Source organism: Bombus bifarius, unplaced genomic scaffold (assembly GCF_011952205.1).
Source record: "Bombus bifarius isolate JDL3187 unplaced genomic scaffold, Bbif_JDL3187 scf7180000007984, whole genome shotgun sequence".
Lineage (NCBI taxonomy): Eukaryota > Metazoa > Arthropoda > Insecta > Hymenoptera > Apidae > Bombus > Bombus bifarius.
Window position 1 is genome coordinate 4,841,831 of NW_022884367.1, and position 24,916 is coordinate 4,866,746.

Genomic DNA, 24,916 nt, shown 5'->3' on the forward strand with positions numbered 1-24,916 from the left:
TTGGAAAGTAAATAAGTCAGCTAATTTGGATAAATGAACAAAAAGAACATAGGACCTACTTTCAGTAGTTTGTTATCTTACCATCAGAGGACTAAAATCTAAACTACGCCTCCACTAAGTTTCCCAATACACTCGTTTCATGCTAAATCGATAAAGTTGGGAATGACATTAACACGACAATTGGTCTATGTCAAATGATCAAATGATTCTATACTGTGCTCGCGGTTCCGTGTATACAATTACTGTTCATTCTAAAACATAACCTATAAGCATCCAGGTGAATATCGACAAAAATGAATGTACCAACTAGAAGAATTTTTACGAAAGTAGGAAAACCATATAATATTATCATTGTTCGATCTCTGAGCAAAGAAACTTTATCTCAATGGTGGTATAAGCTTACAAATCAGAAACCAAATCACAAGACTTTCAGAAGTGATATTTATGGACGGGAACCTTATGAATCCAACTACAAGTCAAGTGAAAAAATTAGTTTCCCTGCATATTGTTTATTGGTAAGTTAGAAACAAAAAGTGTCATATATTACAGAGAATTGATTATTATAAACAGTATCTTTTTGTATCGAAAAATTGAAAAACAGAGTGTACCAATTTGTACATTTTTGCTTGGTACATGGCAAGTTCGAAGGCTTAAATGGAAAACAGATTTAGTAAAAAGACTAAAAAAGCGTACTAGTCATGAACCTTTTGAATTACCAGAAAAGTAAGGAGAATAAAATTTATAACATTTTTACTATTATAGAATTATATGGAACAATGATCAATTTTATTCAGTTTAGAAGATTTGGAGACAAAGGAATATTATCCTATTAGAGTGAGAGGAACATTTTTATATGACAAAGAATTTATGGCAGCAAATAGAAGCCTGATAAAAGATGGTAAACCATCAGATGCCAATTTTTCTTTTGGAAGCAAATCAAAAAGGGGATATCATATTATTACACCCTTTAAGTTGGCAGATAGAGAGTAAGTAGAGATGTACTAAAAGGATGTACATTTATTCTTCTTTTGTTTTAAAGCTTAAAATATTTTGCAGCTTAACAATTCTGGTAAATCGTGGCTGGATTCCAAAAACATTAAAAAATTCACCACAGAAATACCAATCTGAGATAGAAGATGAACAAGAAATTGTAGGAATTTTAAGAATGAGTGAAAGAAGACCATCTTTTGTTCCTAAAAATCGTCCACATCATAATATGTGGTATTATAGGTATGTAAAAATATTAGCACTATAATTCCTAAATAAATCTTTGTTTATTTTCCAGAGATGTGTATGAAATGGCTGAAAAGGCAGACACGTCTCCTATATACCTCGAAATGAGCACTAACAACGATTTGAATCAGTATCCAATTAGTGGTCAAACAAGAGTGGAATTACGAAATGACCATTTAAATTATCTCCTCACATGGTATTGTCTGTCTGGAGCTACTGCGTACATGTGGTACTGGAAATTCATAAAAGGAATACCAGTAGCACATTGAAAACAAGCACTGAGTATGCATTTAGGTCATAAAGAAAATAGTTATCATGCGCATATATATATAAGAATCATATATTATTAGTCTAATATTTTTTTGTAATTTAATCCAGTAATTTAATAAATAAAATATATTGTTACAATTATTCTATACCACAAAAAAGTGATTGTACTATGCTAATAAAGGAATATCAATTCTTCATTAAAAAATGTCGCTTTTTATTATTATAACAACAACAGTGATAACCACTACCAACAAAATTGTCAACAATGGTCATGGTATACAATTACATTGAAGAAGTCACCATAGAAAATACAAATATGAAAATATACCATACAAATATGAAAATACACCATGTACATATTACATTGACTTTTCTTTCCATTTTTCTTTTTAATCATTATATGTACGTATTTACTCTAATGTAATAATCACGGCCTTCGCAATCCGCGAGTAACCGTTCAAATGATAACTGCGAAAAGGGGACATATTCATTGAACTTTTCAGTTTGTCGTGCCTTCATGAAATTCCGTGATTGACAGCCATACGTATATCATCGTAACGACATGTAATTGATCATGGCACCCTCCAGCATTTTCAGGTACTGAAAGAGGTATTATATTTGTTTTTTTATTACATTTAAAAGATGAACATATATCACGTTTGAACGTAGCATATGAAATACAAAGTTTTACATATATTCTGAAATAACGATTACCTGTCCAGACCAACAATTTTGTAAACGGTGTATATTATCATCTTACATCATTTTAAACAAATATATATATCTCCTCGAACGTATCAAAAAATGAAAGAAATACATAGTAGTTTTGCAAAAATTACTGCGTTTGTTATCCTAAATCGGTAACGCCTCAAATCCATCAAGTGACACATTGCAGACTGCTCATGAAACTTGTTTCGAGGAATGTAATATGCAGTAGATAATATATCAAGATAATTCAAGAGCTATTAATATAAATATTAATTTCATGCATTTCCTTTTCTATTTCTTTCTAACGAGCACCAAAATTAATGAAAATAAGGATAATCTATGAATCATATTAATTTCAAAACATCTACGCAATTAACCCTGAACAATATAATAAACGAAATTGGCTTTATTGTCGCGCTAGGATTAGGTTGGTAGACGTAAAAAGCATTAACACTATATGCACGGGAAATAATCTAATAATAAACATTTTCTACGTATGTATTCAGACATATATATATAGATACATAATTATAACGATCCTCCTATACCCTTTAAAAATATCAAATACAAATAACAAATCGTTCGAAAATTTTATAAAATATATTATTCGAATGTAAAATAAAATATAATAATTATTCTTATCAAGTATCTTGTTCGCATTTATTCTCTTCCCTTTCTTTTCATACCTATATTTCTAGCAACAATTATCGAGCAGGCTTTTTATACATTTCCATAGAATATGTTCGACGAAAGTATAATCACTATTGCACTACAAGACATTTCGTCCAATTTCTCCTTTCCATGGATGCATCCATTCGAAAATAGCTTGGGGTATTTTACTCGTTTAGGACGCAGGTGCGCACCAAAGCATCGCATACTGAGTACGGATCGCAATTGCTGCTGGGTCTCCTATCTTCCAAGTAACCTTTCTTTTCCTCCGCAACACCTCGAGGAATACGAATACTAACGTTACGATTGGCCACGCCAGCACTGAAGTCGTGTATGCTGCTGGTTTCGCATTTTCCGGTTAAACGACGTTCATTGTCCTTCCCTCCGCGTGGGTCGTACGCTTGAATATGCCTGAGGTGTTGTTTGCTCAATTTGTCGATTGCCTTCTCGATCTCGGCGATACCATTCTCGGCACGCATGGCTTTTGTCGAGAAGTTCGTGTGCGCACCGGCACCATTCCACGTACCATCCATGGGTTTCGGGTCTAGGGTGACAATCACACCATACTCCTCAGCTACGCGATGAAGAATAAACCTGGCAACCCACAGATCGTCTCCACCCGATATTCCGCTGCATGGTCCAATTTGGAACTCCCATTGAGAGGGCATAACTTCTGCGTTAGTACCGGCGATCTTTACGCCAGCGTAAAGGCAAGCTCGATAATGAGCTTCAACAATTTCGCGGCCAATTACTTTATCAGCACCTACACCGCAATAATAAGGTCCTTGAGGGCTAGGGAAACCATTTTTTGGCCAACCAAGTGGTCTACCATCGAAATCAAGGAAGGTGTACTCTTGCTCGATTCCGAACCATGGATCTTGATCCTTAACAGCTTCCATAGCTTCGTTACATTTGAAACGCTTATTCGACTTAGTCGGGGTCATGTCGCTGTAGTAGGTATCACAAAGTACTAGCTTGTTATTTCCGCGACGGAACGGATCATTGTAGATCGCCACCGGACAAAGATAAATGTCGCTGTTGGCACCATCCGCTTGGTATGTCGAACTTCCGTCGTACGTCCATATTGGTAGTTCTGGAAACCAGAAACCAATACATATTTGATTAAGAAATGTTCTCTAGTTATTGGCATTTATTTTATTTTACTCTCACTTTTACAATGATTTATAGACCATGAAATAATTTGTATGTTAATATGTTAATGTTGTTAAAAGGTGATTGTTATAAATAATTTATTAAACTAGACTCGACTTGATCGTAAAAGTTTAGCTAAATATCAAGTAGTAAAGTAATAATAGTCAAATAATAAATCTTTGTTTTTTGTAAGAATTGATAAACATCATTCATATAGTTGCTAATAAGTATACCTACTGAAAATACTAATAAGATTTCACTTAACGTTCATATTGTATTTTATTCTGCTTTTACTGATACAGATTCAATGCTTCATTGTAAAGAAGCGTTTTATTTTCAGATGAATAAAAGAGCTCGTGTATATTCGTAGAAAGCAGCTATTTAGCTATCTCTGTTAGCCTTGGCTATCTTTAGGATGGATAAATCTTGCAATTCTCGTAGTAGATATTAAGGGACTTGATTTATTCAAATTTTCAATTATCTATCCATTAATGAAGAAAAATTTTATTTGTTCAATTGTTCTATGAAATATTACCTTAACATTGTAAAGAGTAGTAAATAACTAAATAAAAAAATAAGTAACTAATAAGTAATAAGTAACCTAGTAAGTAATAAATAACATAAGTTATTGATTAATTATTAATTAATAAAAAAAATGAAAATACATCTATTTATTGATACTATCATCCGACGAAGTTCAAAACAAACGCATATTTCGACTTACATAATCAATTCCATGCAAGTACTACTCTTAGATTGCCGACATTCAATCATGGCCCCGTGAATTCTACGCGCCACAGATGTTAATAGTTTTGTAACGCGCGCAGAATCTCATGAAGACAGACGGATATTATTCGTAATGCTGACAAACGTTTGAGATTAATGCATATGTGCCGAGCGATCAACTATTTTGCACATCATACCTTACGTGTTGCATGCATGAATCGAAAACGAGGAAAAAAATGAAAAACAAATGATTCGAGATGCGAAATATTAAATATAATCATCTGATGTTCATTAAACATAGTTTCTATCGTGACATAATATTCAACATGATTAGTTAATATTGGCCGGAGAAGATAATTTACTGTTTTTACAACAAACAAACAATTTTGAACATTTATGAAACACTTTGTCAACACATTTACACGTGTTCTCATGTAAGAAAATGCCTCGATTTTGTGTCCGACTTTTAATTACGGTAAGTAATTACTTAATTTGGTGTTTGTAATAGATCATTTGTTTCGATTCACTGAACTGGAAATCAACTAGTTCAGTCGCATTTTGATGTAACTACATGGAGTAATGAAATTTTTGATCGGCCTAGTTTAAATTACTCTGTAATTTGAAACTGATATTAGATTAACTCTCTTTAGAAAAGGATCCCCACGATAAAAAATTATTGATATTTTCATGATTAAGTTTCTATAATTAATATTGGATGAGGTTGAGATGCGTTTTTTTAACGAATAGTATACTAATAATAATATATTAATTCAAATGAATTTAACACGTGATTGATCTTGAAAAAATATTAAATTGTAGTTGCTATTTTCCTTAAAATAAAAAAAAAATTACTTTTTCATGGTAAATATATCAAGACTAAGACACTAACCTGACGGATGTTTCGGCACAAATTCTACAGTCCTGGTCTTGCTTCGCAAACCTTCACCAGTACCATCGATCCAGATGTATTTCGCTTGAATTTTATCCTCTGGTTGAGGCAGGTCGAGATACTTATTTAGCAAGGTCTTGTCTAAGGCCGCGTTCGGCGACTCCTTCAGCATAACGCGCGACATAGTGATGCTGCAACACGATAAGAATGGTATTAACGACTATAACTATTATTTTCTGTGTCGAAATATAATGCAATTACATATGTACTATCAAAACGGACTACATTGTATCATAGCACCTATAATAACTAGACTGCGAATATTAATATAAGTTCATATTTTTACGAATATCATTAAAAAAAATGTAATCTAAGTAAAGAATTTTTTACCTATTAAATATTATAACGAGTACTATACTTTGGACATTTTACATATTTTTACGTATTATATGCATTTTAGGCATTTTTGCATCTGCAACTTCTCCATAAACGTGTCTATAACATTATAGTAATACTAATAATAACTAATAATAACATATCATACAATATTTCGTTCATCCAATCGATTTTATTTCATTATACATGAAAAAATGTTCATGAAACAATAAAGGTAATTCTAAAATTCGATCTCTTGAAAATCTCGAATAAAGATTTTGTTTGACATTCGAATCGTTTGTTTCGATATTTGCCGGAAAGTATCGATTCTGAATTCAGACGGATGATGGCGTCGCGTAGTGGCGAGAACGTGAACTCCCCGTGTGATATTAATGAGGATTCATTCGCACATGTCAGATGCAGCGGCACACGGCATAAAGGATCCTCTCGATTTATTCTCGGTGAGACAGAAAGAGAGGTGCGCCTACGTATCACGCAAGACGCATCAGGCATCACGCAGTACGCACGCGGGAATCGCGTGCTACTCCAGCCCCAAAGAGTACACACGCATGTTGCCAGTCGCCCACGAGCAACGCACTCGAATGATGTTCCTAAAGTCTTTAACTGATATCATAACTCTAACCACGCACGTGCAAATATTTCGAACGTTTCGAAGGTCGAATCGGACTATTTTTAAAATTTTTCCCTTTGTTGCTCGGATGATACGTATACCATGAAACCAATATATGTATAGAATGTATCAAGTGTTACGAATGTATACAATATGTAGTAAATATAAACTAACAGCTTTGTGTACTATTTTTATTAATAATTTTAAAAAAGCTTTGCATTACTAACATTTCGAAATGTTTATATATAAGAGTTAAGATAAATGAAAGCAGAATGAGAAGGAAACTAAATGAATCTTTTAGGCACTTCAACATTTTTCAATGGAGTTCATTCCACTTTTGTTTGATCGTTGGAATCGGATGTAATTCGATATTGATATATCGAATAATAGTTTTTTTATATATAAATTTGTTAAAATTTGATTCTTGTTTACGTAATTATTCATCTCTTATTCTGAATTACTTAGTTGTCATTTAATAAACATTGTTACAAGCGTTATTAAAATTAGTTTAGTATTCTAGGTAATTAGGCAACTAAATATGAAATCAAGACTTGTGTAATCGTTTGCATAATAGGTATCTGATTAAATATAAAACGATGGATTAAATATATTTCAAATTAATCGTTTGTAACACCTAATCGCTGCTATGTTTATGGTTGAGAGAGATATAATCTTTCTCCGCAAATACATGTACATTATCTAAACCGTGCAAACTATGCAAGTATGTACATAAATCATTTCTTACAATAAAAACTATCTTTAAAGCTAAAAATCAATTGAAAATTTAGAAAATTATCTTTAAATTATAAACACATTTAAAAAGTTAAAATCATAATAGTACTTAAGTTAAGTATTACTTTAATCACGATCTAATCAAAAATATACATACATATATTTTTTGTTTCATTACTATATTAATTATATCAACAATTATTGTTTGGAGAAAGTTAACAAATATCTAAAAAATTCTCCGTAAAAGAAGAAACGAAATTTATTGTCCGAGAAATTGACCGAACTTTGATCAACCAGACACTTATTCCTTTAGCTTCATTTATCATGGAATGGCGTTAAAGACACCATTTCTCCACAGCATCTTGTTCACTCGTAGTATGTACAATGTACATTGTGAAACACACTGTGTAATTTACCGGTTTCCCGAGTACTGCCATTTGTAGAAAGCATGTCGGACCATATATACATATTCCCTTGAATGCAGTGAATGCATTTATAAGCTTCGCAATAATGCAAAGCGTCCCTCGATCGCGAGCGAGAAACATAAAATCTTGTTCGATAAAATTCGATCAGACTTATTCAACAGTTCTCAATACTTCTTTTGATAGTACATAGATACTTTAAGTAACTTCCCAAAAAGTTCGTGAATATTCTAAATATGTACTGTAGGGTACTATCATCTTCCTGCATTTTTATAATCGACCAAAGATGATTTTAATGAACAGTGGCTTTAATCAATTGAACAAATATTTACATACTCCTCTTTCTGATTTATCGTTTAGGTCCTAATTAGTAAAGTATCATTACTCTACCGGTTAAAAATATTGTATATACTCTAATCTAATTAAAAGAGATTAATAGAAAAGAAATAAAATGAAAATGGAATTTAAACAAATAAATGGTATTAGATCCACATAAAAATTTTAATAAAAAGATTTATGAAAATAAATTAATTTTATTGCAACTAAGATATTAGATGATAAGATGTTAAAACTATTAACCTTAAATAAAAAGAGTTAAAATCCATCCGGTGTCTTATCTATTTGTGCTAATATTATGGGCATATTTACGAAAGAAATATGTAATGTGAATTTTTTGTACATACTGTAAATTACATTATTCAACTCAGCGCGTACACTATTGTAGCTGTAAACTATTGTAAACCTTATATTTTTTTCTCTGAAGTATTAAATAATGAAATGTGATATAAAGAGATTAAGAAAATACGTTGATATGTTATCTTAAAAAAGTTAAAAATGAGGATAACGTCAAGAACTACATTTCAAGGTTCTGAACCAGTTATTCACTTTCACAATAATTACCAGCTTTTGTAAAGCCTCTTTTAAATTCGATATGGCTATAAGTTTCATTGTATAATTCCATACATTTCATTTAGGATATCTTTTCAATAATCGTGTATAATGTACACTATCAAATAGATATAATGTAACGTTTGACATTAGGATCAATTAGGATCAAATAGAGTAATCGAATTAGATTCAAAAGCAGTAAATTGGATCGTTCATACCATTTTGATATTTTCCGATTTGTACTACCACTTTTTCCATTTCTGCTTCGAATTTTCTTATATCCTGTTAGTATGAGGTAAAGGTGCTGTCAATCGATCACAATTAAGCATATACTAACCTAAAACATCTGCCGACAGTGATCCATTTCGGTTTTGACCCAACGGCAACATTTTTTAAGAATCCAGTTCCACACAACTTTACGAGCATGTTCGGACCCATTTTTGAATATCGTTGGTCAAACAATCGATTCGCGTTTGTTAACTTTTTGTGTGAATCGAATCTCGTTTGACTTATTCGCACGAAACGAAACGACTCTTAAGAAAGAGGCACTAAGAGTAGTAAAAAGAGAGCAAATAATCGCTTCTCGGTTTTGTTATGCAAATAACACTTTTGAAATCGAAGAAAATTGAAGAAAAAATTTGAAAAGAACTCTGAATAAGGAGAAATCGTGAAAGAACAACGTATTCTTCACTGGCCCACTAACATAAACTGTAGCAGATATTATTTATATATGTAGCTATCCCTTCCATCTTCAATCCCAACAGAAATACCGGTTTCATCGCATTTCGAATAAATTTTAAATTTGTGCCTCTCCCGTGTATTATCAATCTTTGTTTCTACTTTTTAGATTGTTTTATTACGTATATATTATAATGTAGTTCTTGTTTAGTTTCTTTGTTTTCTGTAAGTATGTATATAAGTATGCATATATATAATATGATACAATATATAACTAACAGTATATGTAACTATCGATCAGCGGTAGATGTTGAGATCACCTGAGATGTATCAGTGAAACCCAATACTTTGCGTGACCATACAGTAGTCGTACGATGTAAACAATAGCGTATTATTACATATATATGTATATCGTATACATTTCGCTTTTAATTTATCGATCTTAATAATCGAAGCATACTACCGAGATATTTACTTTTTCATAACTTCTCACCTATTAGATAAATTATTTGTAACATTTACATAGTTCATAAATTTTTGTATGTTCTTGAATGATAAATTTACAAAAACATTTTATGTTTCAATTAACTTGTTTGTTATATGTCAGGTGATCAATTATTTTTTCATTATCCATTGTTTATTTCCCAAATATAATACTACTATTGTATTCATGATTGTTTGCAAATTCTTCAGCCTTAAACAAAACAAGAAATTAACAATATGTAAGTAACGTTCATTCTTCTACAACTTCTTCTTTCTCCTGATGCTCTGTAAACTAGAAATCGCAAACTGTTATCTAGAGGGACAAATATTCATAACTTTTTACAAAGGTTTCATTAAAGATCTTTTTATCAATGAAGAATTATGTAATGGTATTTGCAACTACTTGTACAAACTTTATGTTTCACATAATGATAAGGTGCTATCAGTGTAATACCTTCCTGTATTAATATTATCCGTAATAAACATTCGTTCATTTGATAAAATAAAAATACACGAAAAATAGATAACTCAGATAGAGTATAAGCTAATATCTATTTGAACGAGTACACAATAAAGATAAAATGACGCGTAATAATATATCAATTACATTAATCGTATCTATCATATTAATGTGATTATTTTACTTTTTACATATCTATAATAGCTATATTCTACAATGAGGAAGAATTTATATTATTTTTTATTAACTGAGTTATTGATTTGCTTTTATATATAAAACACCTAGTGACTGTATTTACTCGATCGAAGTTTGATACGTGCGTGTATACATATGTACGTATCGATGAAACTAGCGCCACACAAGTATAAATATTGTTGCTGTAACAAATATCAAAGTAAACCAGTTACAACATAGAAAGACGGTTATTACAGATTGTTCAAAGATTTTGTCAAGAGGACCGTTGAAACATTGAATTCGTGTCTTGTTGCATGCAACACGTAAGGTTATGAATTATTAGTTTGCGAGATATTATGCTAGAATGCTCCACTAACCTATTTCTGTCAATAGAAACGATGTCAATATCTACATATATATATATATATATATATATATATATATATATATATACATACATACAGAGTGGTTGGTAACTGGTGGTACAAGCAGAAAGGGAGTGATTCTACGCGAAAAAAGAAGTCGAAAATATAGAATAAAAATTTTTCGTTTGAAGCTTTGTTTTCGAGAAAATCGACTTTAAATTTTCGTTCGGTACGCGTGCACTTTATCACGTCTCGTTATAACGGATCTCATTGTAGATCGTTGTCTCGATGGAAAAATTAAAAAAAAAAAATTTTTTATTCTATATTTTCGACTTCTTTTTTCGCGTAGAATCACCCCCTTTCCGCTTGTACCACCAGTTACCAACCACCCTGTATATATATATATGTTTGACTTCTTTTATACTTGATTACTGATTAACGATATCCGATGAATTCTGTTTCAATAGCAAAGCGATGAATAAATACATATTTATGCACCTTTCAACTTATTAGTTCTTTTAAGTGAAATGAAGTGAACTTTATGTATCATTATTTCCATTTAAAATGGAACACAGGAGGAACTTTTTTCAATCATTTATATTGCATTCATTAACGAAAATTGGGTACAATAATGATAATAATAAGAAATTGATACAGCCATAGCCGTTTTATTTTGAACTGTGTCATAATTGAAACTTCTCGATGGAATAATTTTACATGAATAAGATACAAATATTCTTAAAGCAAGAATTAATCTTATAATTAAGTTAATTTTATTTTACATATTTTATTTTTTTTATATACTATATTTTTAATTCACAGTAATTTTAATTATATTATAATTGAAACCTTGTATTTTTAAATATCAGACCTAAATATGTAGGCGTATAAACTGGTCTAAACTAAACTACTATGAAAGAAGTACTAGGAAATAAATAGTACAAACAAGTGCAACAATGTCACAATTTAAATTTATTCTGTAGTGTACACATCAAAAATATCGTTCATTTGACATACCTTTATTTGTCATCTATGCTTCTTTAACTATGTGACTAGGCTACGAATGCGTTATGTTAACATAATATTTGCGATCGTATATGTGCTAATGCCAAGAAATGTGATTCGAAAGAGATGAAAAATTCCTAATGCATTCGCTTTATGCCAACATTTTGCGATATATTTTATAAGTACGGAACTCAACGGTGTCTTTCTTAACCTTGGTTCTAAAATTTACAGAATTTCGTAGAACACACGTGGCATAAGCGCTTAACGAAAATTCAGGGATTTTCCTTGTCATCATTTGTAATATTCCCTAGTAACTTTCCGGTCACTTTCAAGAGAATACATTGAAATGAACGGTGTCATGCTGCGCTGCACACCCTTGAAGTTAGATTGAAAGGAAGCCATGAAATCAATTAAGTGTATTAATTATCCCTGTGAAGGGTTGATGATATTCAATGTTATTCGAAAATACTTGAAAAATATTCTTGTTTTTAGATTATATTAGGTTGAATTAGAAAAATTTTAGAAAAATATACATATAGTGCAAACATATTCATTATGTATCACGTACTTTTAACACATAAAACACGTTGCTATAGTCAAATTGTAACGTGTTTCTTTTTTGATAAATATACGCGACAGCCAATTAAAACAATTACTAAGCATAATCTGTAACAGAAGAAGTTAATGTAATCAAAATAATATAAAATATATATATATAGTATCATACATATTATATATAAATATATCATATAATTATATAAAATATATATATATATATTTTGTCTATTTTACTTCTTTCATAAAAAGATACATATTACAGGAGCCAATTAGATAATTGAATTCATTGAGTGTGCATGCTTGTATGCATCAGCATGCATCAGTGTGCATCACAATCGTTTATGACGTTAGTGCTTGTTAGCTAAATAAAACGTAATCTAAAATTAAATGTACGATACTTTCGATCGCTTAACTGATCGTTTAACATATTTTCGAGGGCTTCGGCGCGTATCTCTTAATTATGAATGATTGGTATATTGATAGTTCAGACACTATACATCAATAAGTTGTATTGGAAGTATATTTTAGTTCTATTAAATATTTATTTAATTATCTTACTTTAGCTCTATGTTAAATATAAAAATTAATTCTGTAATCTTGCTCCTTGTTTATGTATATCTTATGCCTAGATGTGTTACGATGTTTACGACAATCTATTGAAATTGAATCATGAATTTTCAAGTAGGTAGTATGTGACATACAGCCACCTAGGTATTTCAGGCACATATATACATGTACCTCAAGGATACCTATAAATCATGATTCATTCTCGAGAAGCTGTTTCGTCTCGTGACGACCTTCTAATACCACAATTTTCACTTCCGTTTTTTTGTCGCGGTAACCATCACAATTAACGATAATACCAATATGAACATTTCCTGTAATTTTGTCATTTAAAATAATGACGCTTTCTCTATCATTCGATAATTTACGCAGTTACATATATATATTATATGTACCTATGCATGTACTATTAAAGAAATATTCTGTTCTTAATATTTAATTAACATACGAAACCAAGTGTTGAACTAGGTCTCAACATAAGCTGAAGAAAGTACGGGAGATAAATAACTGTCCAAGGATGGGTTGACATATTAATCCATCTAACTCTAAGTGCATATATAGAGGATAGTAAATATCAAGCTTACTAAGTGCAATTAGGATGTATATGAAGCTATCTAATGACTTAATTACACATTTAATTAACGAAGGAACTCAACCATCATTTATTTCGTTGAAATCTCGAGCACATCAAGAACTATCTCAATAATCAAATTAAATGTATCATAATATCTTGTAAAATTATTTTTTATGCATCTCAAATGGTTTCTCTTATTGAGATCAATTTTACATTTTTGTATATTTAAGAAGTTATTAGCTTTAAACATATACCCTATAAATTTTCTATCGATATCTTTTAAGGAAAAATAAAATACTTCAGTGAAGTAAAATATATGAGACTCTGAGTATACCGAATTGAATGTTATTGGCAATTGAAATTATAAGTTTAATTAATATATTTATATAATTAATATATTTATATTTATATATTTATATAATTAATATTAATATAAGTCTAATTGTAAGTTCTTGTGTTATAGAGGAGAAATTGACCATGACCCAACATTTCATTTCCTTAGCTATTAAAGATATGATGCTATGATAATTCTAGAAGGAGAAGGCAGTACATTACTGAAATTGACAAATAATGTAAGTTAAGCTTACATTTATTACAATATAAATAAATGTAATGGTATTGAGATAACGTGCAACTTAATTCGAATAATGTAACACTTAGAGAATTTATCCGGTGTTGGGATAGATACAAGTGCGATCATAGTGGGCATTGAAGTTTGCCAAATGCAATTGGCAGGTGAACATATTGCATACAGCTCAACTGACGTTCGAAAGCAACGGTTGGTATAGATAACAGTCACCAACAAAAATAGTTTTCGGTCCGAAGTGCACTAGATTGAAAGTGCATTTGGCTTCCGGGTAGAAGAGCGACGCGGAAACATCTCGTCATCCTCAAGATGCTCACTCGATCAGAATGAAAGTTCGTATTCCACGTGGAACATCGCACAGCGATCTTATGCATTCTTGCATGCGCTCATTGCCATGTGATTTTCTACTTTCTATATATAAATATACTCATATAATCGAACGTACACTTATTTTTCTGTTTTTCTTATTGGGTTGTCATTAGAAAAGAAACAACATTTATTCAACGATAAGATTAAAAGTATGTGATTAAGAGGCGTAGATTTCATCTGTTTTGGAACAATTGAATTTGTTGTTCTCTATTCTGTAAACATAATGATAAGTATGTAGGTTTTACAGTTAAGAATCTTACGAGAAAACAATATTTGTTCATTGATAAGATTTAAGCAAGGACAAACGTGATAGCTGTACGCTTGAAGTATGGGAAATCTTCCTAAGATATCGAATCTATTTTCATATCTTTTGTTCTCGACTAAAATGTTGAATTTTCAAACACTGAATTGTGTGTACAAAAATTTGATTGTTGTGTTAATGGTCAAACGTAATCTTTGTTAACTTGCTTTTAGCAAATTTTCCATTTCAAAATTCAATGATAACGACGATATATCTAAAATGATCATTTGATAAGTCAGTTATTTAACAAATATACACTGGTAAGAAAAACAAACTTAGTAATAGATTAGTGTAATAGTATTAATATTCCTTAAATTGAATATCGTTGAGTCTTTATCTTATATGTATTAGAGAAATGTATCATAAAGAAATAACATTGCTTTCAGAACAGTCGATACTTTCCTTCTATTTTCGAAGAGTTTAAATGAGAACGTTCTACATCTTTGTACCTACGGACGATCGATTACACTTTACACCATGTTCAACAAAATGTATTACTGCAAACCGTGGCATTCGATATGTTATCATACATACGTATACACTTTCGATTTCGAAACTAAGTTATTATAATTGAAACAGGGATTGTTTCAGAATGTTTCCATAACTCTTTAATCTCCTACTTTAAAGTTGAGCGGTCCAGTCGAAGATAAATGTATGTCACAATACTTTTATTTTCTTTAGAGAACAAATATTAGGATAAATAATTTTCTTAGAAAATTTGATACGAAATTGTAATTATTTTGATCAATTGCAATTGAAATTTATTCCTTTCTTTGAAATTGGTCCCTTCGTTGAACAGTATTATTTGCATTTTCTTGACATTTAAAATAGCAGAGATATTTTAGGTGAACAGAGTAGTGACCCACCCTAGATATTACTTGCTTAAGAAGATCAGTGGAACACAGCTAAAATCGCAAAATAAATTTCCTGCAACCATGTCGCCCTTCAGTACTATGTATTACCAAAATTACGAATTATCTTATCTCGTAATATATATTAATAATACACTAACAAAAGTAACGAAAGAATTTCCTTCATGAAAACTTTCATAACTTATTCACTAACGTATTAATAAAGAAATATTTAAATGGACGTAGCCAACTGAATCTTTTATTTGTATTATATTCCTTTTTTACTGAAATCAATCAAACGATAAAATTGCGATAAACCCATTTTCCATCCAAAAAAATATTTTCATGAGCCAACCTAGAAATTTCTGCACACAATGACCATTATACAGCAAAGGGCGCAAGTTACCACACGAAACACACAATAATCTCTGTAATCCGCTCGTCAAGATGGCAGATAATACAATATTTCTAGAGCGCGTTCGTGTCTGAATAGACGATCGCAGGCCTGTTATGATTACGGAGCGTTTGCAACAGTCTAACGACACACTTTCTTTAGTTTTCGGAACAAACACGCGTCGTCCGATGATTACACGTGTTACCGCGACCCCCACTGCTATCACTTCCATTCTTGTTAATACGAAAGAACGTTGGATCGATTCACTGTCGACGTTCTATCGTCATGGAAACTTGCGAAAACATATCCACGCGATTCACCAGACCCGATGACCCAATCCTCCATCATTATGTGGATTCGCGGCCTCACATGGGTTCAGTGTGCCGCGTAGAACGGAAAAAAAGAGTCACGTGCGTGCAAATCCTTCACGTCTGTCAGTCGCCTTGGCTCGGTTTTTGCGAATTATTTTTCTTGGTCATACATTAACCCGATATTTAAGTACAGTGACATGTAAATTCATCAGTTAAATGGATTTTTCATTTTATATTTTATTGTAAAGAATTACTGTTAATATCTAATGTAAGGTTATGATGAGAAAATAGTATAATAGATAAACACTATTATATAATATTAGCCAAATTCTTTAAAATATCATTTTCAGAATATAAAATGAAAAATCTATTTGATTAACGAAGCTTTTGGACGCTACTGTAGGTACAATGGGTGTATGAAATTATCTAATTAGATTAGATAAAAATATATATCTAGTTTGTAGAATGACAGTTTTCATACGAAACAAAGGAATAGATCGATGTTGAATACTTATCGAGTATATGTGGTTGTACACGATTTAAGTAATGCCTTCGATTAATAAGTCTCGCTACAAACTAGTTATACCATAGTTCGTGTTTGTTACATTATATAACGAATTAGAAAGCAATAGTGTATACTATATTCCGTAATAATTAGATACAACAGAGTGTCGTTACTGTGTGATGAACTATTTCAAATTAATTTAAATACTTTTTTAAGCTTGCATTTACCTCGAAATACATGGAATAATTCTCAGGCTTTATGAACAATGAAGATGTTTTATTCAGGAATGGATATCACCTTGAAATATTCACAAACAACCTAGAAGAATTCCACTTCCCAATCACATTTTTGTGTCTAAAACAGTCTTGGCTAATTAACATAATACTCTTGCTATTAACATATGATGCCCTTGTCATTTCATCATTTTATAAAGTAAACACAAATTAACTAAACATATTAAATCAAAGGTATCGTTAACAAATATTATTTAACGTATATTTCCATCTTTTTTTTTGTTTAAAGTCCGATTAAAATAATTAATGAGTTATTACAAAAACATTAACTTTCATTTTTCTTTTTATTTAATTTAGAATAGAGTTTCATTCATAGAAGCTGATTTTTACTAAGAAATATTTTTACCCGCGATCAACACTTAGTAATACGGGATGAAATTAAACCACAAAAGATAAAGGCTTATCGAAGAGTAGAAAACTGGTTAAGTCAAACTGGTTAAACTGTTTACGGAAGTTGTTGTTCGTTACCAACACCATCAGCTGAGTTACAGGGACGCAGACATATAGACAAATATAAGTATCGAATATGGTTCTCACGACACTTAATACGCGAGAAAACATCGGTGATGTTTTAATGACACCACCACATGGTTTCCAACATAATACCGGACACGCATGTTTGTTATAATCATGAAATTACCAAGAAAAACATTTATGTCTATACACTATTTAACTTGTTAACTAGTTTGTCCTCCAACTAGAAATTTAATGAAAATGACTCAACGGTTAAATTTGTTTTACTCCCTGCAAATGTAAATGCTATATTATAATTCATTACGTACTGTGAAATTGTTACATCCAACAGATCCGTGTGACAAAGTAATTAAAATAATTAGGGAGGATTATTAGTCCTTTCACAGTTCAATTGGACAAAGACTCTAACTATTTTTTATAAATTCCTATAAATGTAATACATAATTTGTAGAATTTGTATAATTCTAGGTAATTCCTATAAATAATTATAGTGCTATAAATTTCACCGTATATTATACAATTATCAATATTTACTTTTTGTGAAAAGTCGAAAATATGTATGTATGTTTTTGTATCTGATAGTAGAAATGCAGAAAATTTTGAAGATAAAGAGATAATTATTTTCGAAATCGTTCGTTTCGAATTTTTCGTTATTTTATTGCACCGTAATGGGGTTAAGAGTAATCCCAATGAAACAAGGTACTCTTAATTCTGGAAATGGAAAATACATAAAAGTAAGCTAATCGTTAAAGAAGATAGAAGAAGTGATCATACTTCATGAATCGAAATAAATGAGATGGTTTTATCCTTGAGATGGTTTAAATGCATTGCATGCAAAGAATAATCGATTAATGGATAAGATAATTACAAAAAAAATTTTCCACGCGAATTATGCAGGAATAAGACGTTAGTCAATTACAGTTAGGAATAAATCGCGATTCTTAGAAACATGTTAAATCGGCGTATTAACGATTAATGTCGCAAAACATTATGTCCTGTATCTGCTTTTCTTTCCCCACATGAAACACGATTCCCGGAATCATAGTAATCACTATCGTGGCTGAGCGCGTATATTCGAATGCGCTAGATGCTATATCATATTTCACGTAGTTCATTGGAGCACGGTTCAATCGGTTGAAATGCAAACCGTCGATATCCTGAATGAAAATTTCATACAATTCGACAACTTCTATTTTAACGATGTAGGTCAGTGTCTTACTTCCACTACTTCAACTGCCGGTTTAATCCTGACCGTCACTGAAAAAATCGATAAAAATGCATTCATTTACGTTTGCCTAATTGAAAAGGAGTATTGAAATCGAATATATTACTACAAGTGGTTGTAGCGTATTGAAACAATATAAAAGAAGGAGATTGAAAAGCAAATAAATGTATACTTATATAACAGTGGCTCACAGAAATATTTACCATAGAACATTTTTATGAATATATTCCACATATTATACAAAACTTTTCAAAATTTCATTAACACTGTAATAAGAGACTGATTACATTGACAAAATTTGGAATAACCTGAAAATGTATATGAAAGTTAAAAAATACTGCAAGTATGTATTTAATAAAAAGTTAATATAAGAATAAATAACAGTGTTAAACATATAATTAATGCCGACAATCGCACTAAATACTGGCTTGTTAGGAAATGAATAGAATTCACTGTTCAGATACTTTGGTGATATCTATGAAGCGTATGCTTGCGATAAATATATTGTAACTTCTATATTTACATTTCCAGATTCGCTTCAAACTTTACCAATATAACCATGATAGTCGTGTCTCATTACAGAGTTAAAGAAGATTTCAAAATGTTTTATATAACACACATAATACATTCATAAAAAGTTTCTGTGAGTAAAATACTTTTATAAGTCACTGTATATCTAATGAGAATGAAGAAGCAGTAGAGAGTATAGCAGAAAAATACGAAGAGTATAAAAATATGTACAATAGATTTAGAAAGAGCTATAATCGAGCGTCGTAAAGAAACGAACATGGGGAGAGAGATACTCTAACTGATTGTCGCGTAATTTCGTTTCGTTAGACGTAAGTAGAGATAAGCATTATTTCAACTCGAATGACTGCAAAATGACGCCAATTAAAATGTATAAATAGATTCACTCGGTTTATGTAAAAAGAAATAACGGAGCACTGCTCCCATATAATTGCTGTATAATATTTTTATCTTAAGATTCTAAATTAGTATTGCCACTATTTCACGATGAATGATTATAAAACAATGATTTTATTGTTCTGTTTTACACAACACAATAATACACTACTAATAATGCTTACTATATAAATACTAATTTTTATAGGAATATAATTTTATAGTATCTAACAAATTATTATATTTTAATATAGATTATTTTATAATAATACAGTAATTTGATAGCACTAATTTTATACAAGATCAGATTTTTATTACACAAAATACAAATAATTTCATGTAACAACTCTATTCGATTATAAAAAAAAAAAATGTACAAAAAGGAAGAATTTATTTGATTAACGTATAGTTTTATGATTTAAATATTCGCAAAAGAGCTCGATGTTATTTCAAATGCAAGCGCATAATTTCAAGGAAATTCCGTTTTACCTACCATGCCAATGAAATGTATTTATATACGTATCATGATTTAAGGTATCATAGCTTTCTTCTGTCCAGTGCGAGCGTAAGATGCTCTTTGTTCGTTCTTTGTTCAACTAGCGAGGAGATATGTAATCGTTCTCATTATGAAGCAAAAGTTTAGATATCGCCTGTCAAATGAATATTCCTCATAATGCTAAACTAAACTGCTAAAGTAACTACTAATAACTTTATAATTAATTATTATTGTTAAAAACAAAAAGTTACACTATTATTGCAAAAGACGCATTGTAAAATCTATTGCGAAAGGTAATTCAAGAAAATTGCATCATTATTATAAAAAAATTTTTTGCAAAAGTTATCGTGAAAAAATTCAAAAAAGTTGCATTATTGTTGGAAAAAAGCTACTTGTCAAATGAATATTCTGAATAATATTAAACTAAAACTCTAAAGAAGCAACTAATATTTTTATAGTTAATCATTGTGAAAAAAATAATTCCGAGAAATTATGTTATCATTATGAAAAATGATTAGGAACTAATTATTTTTATTATATTAATAGGGTATAGTCATTAGCGCAAAGATAAGGTTACAGTAAATGCGTATTCTGACGAATTGACATTCTAACGAATTCAATACGACAATGTAATTAAATATGTATATAAACTTTTCATGAGCGTGTGCATTGCTATCTTCAGATGTCTCATTCGCCAGAACATCAATTCGCACGAATACCAATCCACAATAACAGTAGCCTCAGGCAGCTATTAGAGCTATGTGGAAATAGAAAAGTTAATTCTTAAAGATAAATATTACAAAACAAACTACGAGAGAAGATTATTCTGTTACTATGATTAGCAAAAAACTCGTTAAGCAATCTTCAAATTTATAGCCTCTATACTCCTACAAGGCTTTTTACTAACAATTTACATTTTAATTTTTGTAAAGTACACATAAACGCACGATAGTACGCCGTTTAAAATATGCCGTCCGAAAAATGTTCTCATTCAATAAAAGACACAATCGCCTGAACACTGTATCCATTATTATTTGCCTTTGGACTAATTAACATGAATGATAATTCCGCTTTTCCCACTTAAATGGAGGAAAAACACGTTAGATCATTTTTAACTGAAATTTTAATGAAACATTAGTGTTCTCTTTTCATTGAGAACTGTTTCTGTTGTTCATTGTAATTAGCAAAAAATGTAAATCCTGAAAGATTGCCAGTCTCAATTTTATATCACGGTACTTCAATGTAAAAAGTGATAAATCAAATATTGTATGGTATAGAATAGATTAAAATATAATTAAAGTATGAATTAAACTGTATACTTCAATGGCGAACTATTGTCAACACTGTCACTTTATAAATAGTACCTCTTTCTTTACTAACGTAAACGATACTTAAAGAAAAAGTTAGACGATAAAGAAATCAATGAGAATAAATTGCTTAGTATTTCAAACAATAATTCCTTTCTTGCTACAAATACGGTTTTCAAATTTCCTTTAATCGTGCATTAATCCACTCAATTCTATAAAATACTATAAAATCCTTTGTCACAACAATCACATAGATTTAACTGTATCATCCTACTCAAATTAATATCTAAAATCTATGCTAAAAAAAATTCGAAATATTTTCCCTCTTTTTAAATAAAAAACGTGTCAGTTTGATCGAAAATCGATGCAATATCTATATAAAGAGGAGGATCAGTGTGATACTCACCGGTGTTATCGCTGGTCCAGCGATCGTACAGAGTGCTGGTATTCTGGCTGATCGTTTGATCGATGACTGTGAAACGGAGTTGCGCGTTGCGTCCTATCGTGTTGTGTTGTTGGAAAGAGTTAAAAGGCACTGGTCATGAAGGCAACGAGCGTCTGATAGCACGAACCGTGTTACTACCGTAGGAGCGTGGCTGCGATATTTATGTAGAGAAGCGTTTCAGCGCACGCGTCGCTTGCCCCGCGCTCTTCGACTGCTACGATTCCCCACCTCTAGCTTCAAAGTGATTATCCGATGTGATCGTAGGTCCACTTGATCGTTACATGCCGGAAAATTCTTGTCTGTCCGTGTTGCCATGGTACTTGCCGGTCACGAACCATCCACGGAAATTATTTGCGAGCTCTTCATCGATGATGTAACTTGAACTTGTCCAAGGTTAAAATAGATCATCGTTGATCATCGTACGGGAAACTCGAGGAGCAATTTTTCTGATTCCTTAATTTTAGGCAGCTCATCAAAACAATGCACTGCAATGAATATCGATACGATTACATTACTAGGGGAAAATGCATTTTTCCCTATTAAGTGAAACATGTACCATTAGAGAAGTTTCTCTTTTTTATCGACTTTTCATAGAAACGTAGAGCACCTATTAATAAACATTTTCACACGATTGAGAAATTTATCGTATGACGAATTCAAACAACGCGCGCAAATGCACGTGTGGCTTTACTCAGCGATTAAAATTTTTACTTGACATTAACCTTGTTTTATTTTTACTGTTTTTTTTTTTTATAGGTACTAACACGTTATTTTAGTGTAAGAGGCGTAACTTGTCTCATGTTTTCTTAAAGATGCTTAAGTATGTGTGTAAATTTTTATGCGATTATATAAGGCTCAATATAAATCTATTTGTTAAGCGTCTGCGACTTCTGCGGCGAAAATCATCCATGCGAGAATATACATACTTTTTTAATATTATATAAGTACTCCTGAATATAAGAATTGTTTGTCATTTATTACTACTGCAACGTATTTTGTCAATATAAGCAAAGCAGAGAAGATAAGGCACGGACTGCGATACAAACAACCAAGTTATGTCATACGTTGACAATACATTCTAGCAACTATAAACTATAAACATAATGCAACTGGTAATAGACAGTATATTGCACTTCCTCGATTGTCCACCAGTAAAGATGTATTTGGCTCTAGTCATCTGTAAAACAGGAAACGAAATTAACGTAAAACAATCATTTTTTATGCGTAAAAAATCCTATGAGAAAAGGGAGATATATTTTTATATTATTTAAACTGATAATAAAAAATGATATGAATGTAAATTTAAAATAAAGTACAAGGATGAAAAATATTGATTGAGAATTATTGAATGATCGATAATTTTATTTCGAACGAGTGTATACATAAAATTAACAAAGATGATATAACCTTACTTCATTCTTTAAATAGAATTCGAAGCAAATTTTTAGATATTTAAGATGATTTTTTTAAATAAGTCGTAAAAATTTCAACCAATCATTTCAATCAAAGTAATCATTCAGATCACTCAGATTGTTCAAGTAACTTAAGAAGGTTTTTTCTATTTAAGGCACTTCGCAACAATGTAAATATGTACATATATAAAATTTATGAAGTTACACCAATTATTTAAATAAATAAAATTTCCCTCGAAGCAATTTTCATATATTCTAAGTTCCCAAAATAAAATATACGTGTTAACAGATAAATCAATAACGAAGATGCCAATTAAAAGCTTCGATATTCAAAGCTCAAAGTAACAAATAGCAATACAGCATTACACATGAATGTTAATAATTTTAATATAAGTGAATAGAAATTGTTCCAATAAAAGATATTTAAAATGTATAACATTTTTTAAATTTTTAACATAAAGCATAAGCACTTCAAGTTCTGAAAATACGTATACAATTTTTGTTACTCACATGAATCAATACTACATTAAAAAAGCTGAATGTGGAAAAACTTTTATCAAATTCGTCTCAAGGAAGTGTACAAAAATGTTTCATTAACAAATAACATCCTAAATCTAATCCTAATCCTAATCTTAAATCCTAATCTGAATAATGTCTTAAAAGTCCAATTATTATTTTTATATATATATATAAAAATGAATATATAAAAATGAATATTCATTAAGTGATTAACTTATTACTATATCAGTTGAACAGAACGTGCCTGATATTACACAGCGGGGATTCATTATATAATATGTAATTCATATGCATCGTAATCATATAATAATCTCAATTATTTAAACATCCTTTAAAACGACACCCTGCGTTATAAGTTTAGTATGCTGTGAACGATACACGGATTCCCACGATATTCAATTTGTTACACTATCATGATAAAATATGTGTATTTTGGGTAGATTTTTGTTTGTAGAGACATTTACATTGTATTAAGCAGTTGTAAACAATGTTAAAAATCTGAAATAAAGAATGAGAAGAACTCGAAGAAAATGATAAACTACAAACATTCAATGAAAAAATTACAAATTTCGAACGTCCTTAAATAATTTTATAAAGTATTTTACCTTTGTATTATATCGTTATTTAAAAATTAACGTTTACTGGAATGTCTTATCTTATTACGTTTGTTATAAACAATTAAAAAATACCTTAGGTAAAGATTACATTAAAAGTAGATAATTATACTTCTCGTTTATTATCAATAAATGAGTTTAATCCTAATTTAACCCTATAATCCATCTTTAGATAATTGCTATATGATTGTTTGTTTATTTTGTAGCAACCATATACAATAACAAACGTGAATCATACTCAATAAAATGTCACCCACATGATTCAAATGACAAATTCAGATAATTATCGATTACGAAAATAATTTTTTTTTTTCAAATTGATATCGGAATGTGAAGTATGTGAAACAGAAAAGAA

General features: G+C 30.5%; 2 protein-coding genes across 2 annotated transcripts; one reads left to right on the forward strand and one right to left on the reverse strand.

Moving 5' to 3' along the window:
- The first annotated feature begins 185 nt into the window (after positions 1–185).
- On the forward strand, positions 186–1,683 carry LOC117204870 (surfeit locus protein 1). Its single transcript, XM_033442684.1, has 5 exons — positions 186–515; positions 602–723; positions 795–986; positions 1,057–1,230; positions 1,286–1,683. The coding sequence occupies exons 1-5, from the start codon at positions 294–296 to the stop codon at positions 1,500–1,502; spliced, it is 927 nt and encodes a 308-aa protein (XP_033298575.1). The 5' UTR covers positions 186–293; the 3' UTR covers positions 1,503–1,683.
- Positions 1,684–2,071: 388 nt separating this feature from the next.
- On the reverse strand, positions 2,072–22,327 carry LOC117204869 (glutamine synthetase 2 cytoplasmic). The gene is made up of 3 exons (XM_033442683.1): positions 21,978–22,327; positions 5,648–5,838; positions 2,072–3,973 (listed from the first exon to the last, which is right to left on the reverse strand). Exons 2-3 carry the CDS (start codon positions 5,829–5,831, stop codon positions 3,048–3,050), a joined length of 1,110 nt encoding a protein of 369 aa, XP_033298574.1. The 5' UTR covers positions 5,832–5,838; positions 21,978–22,327; the 3' UTR covers positions 2,072–3,047.
- Between the last annotated feature and the right edge of the window lie 2,589 nt (positions 22,328–24,916).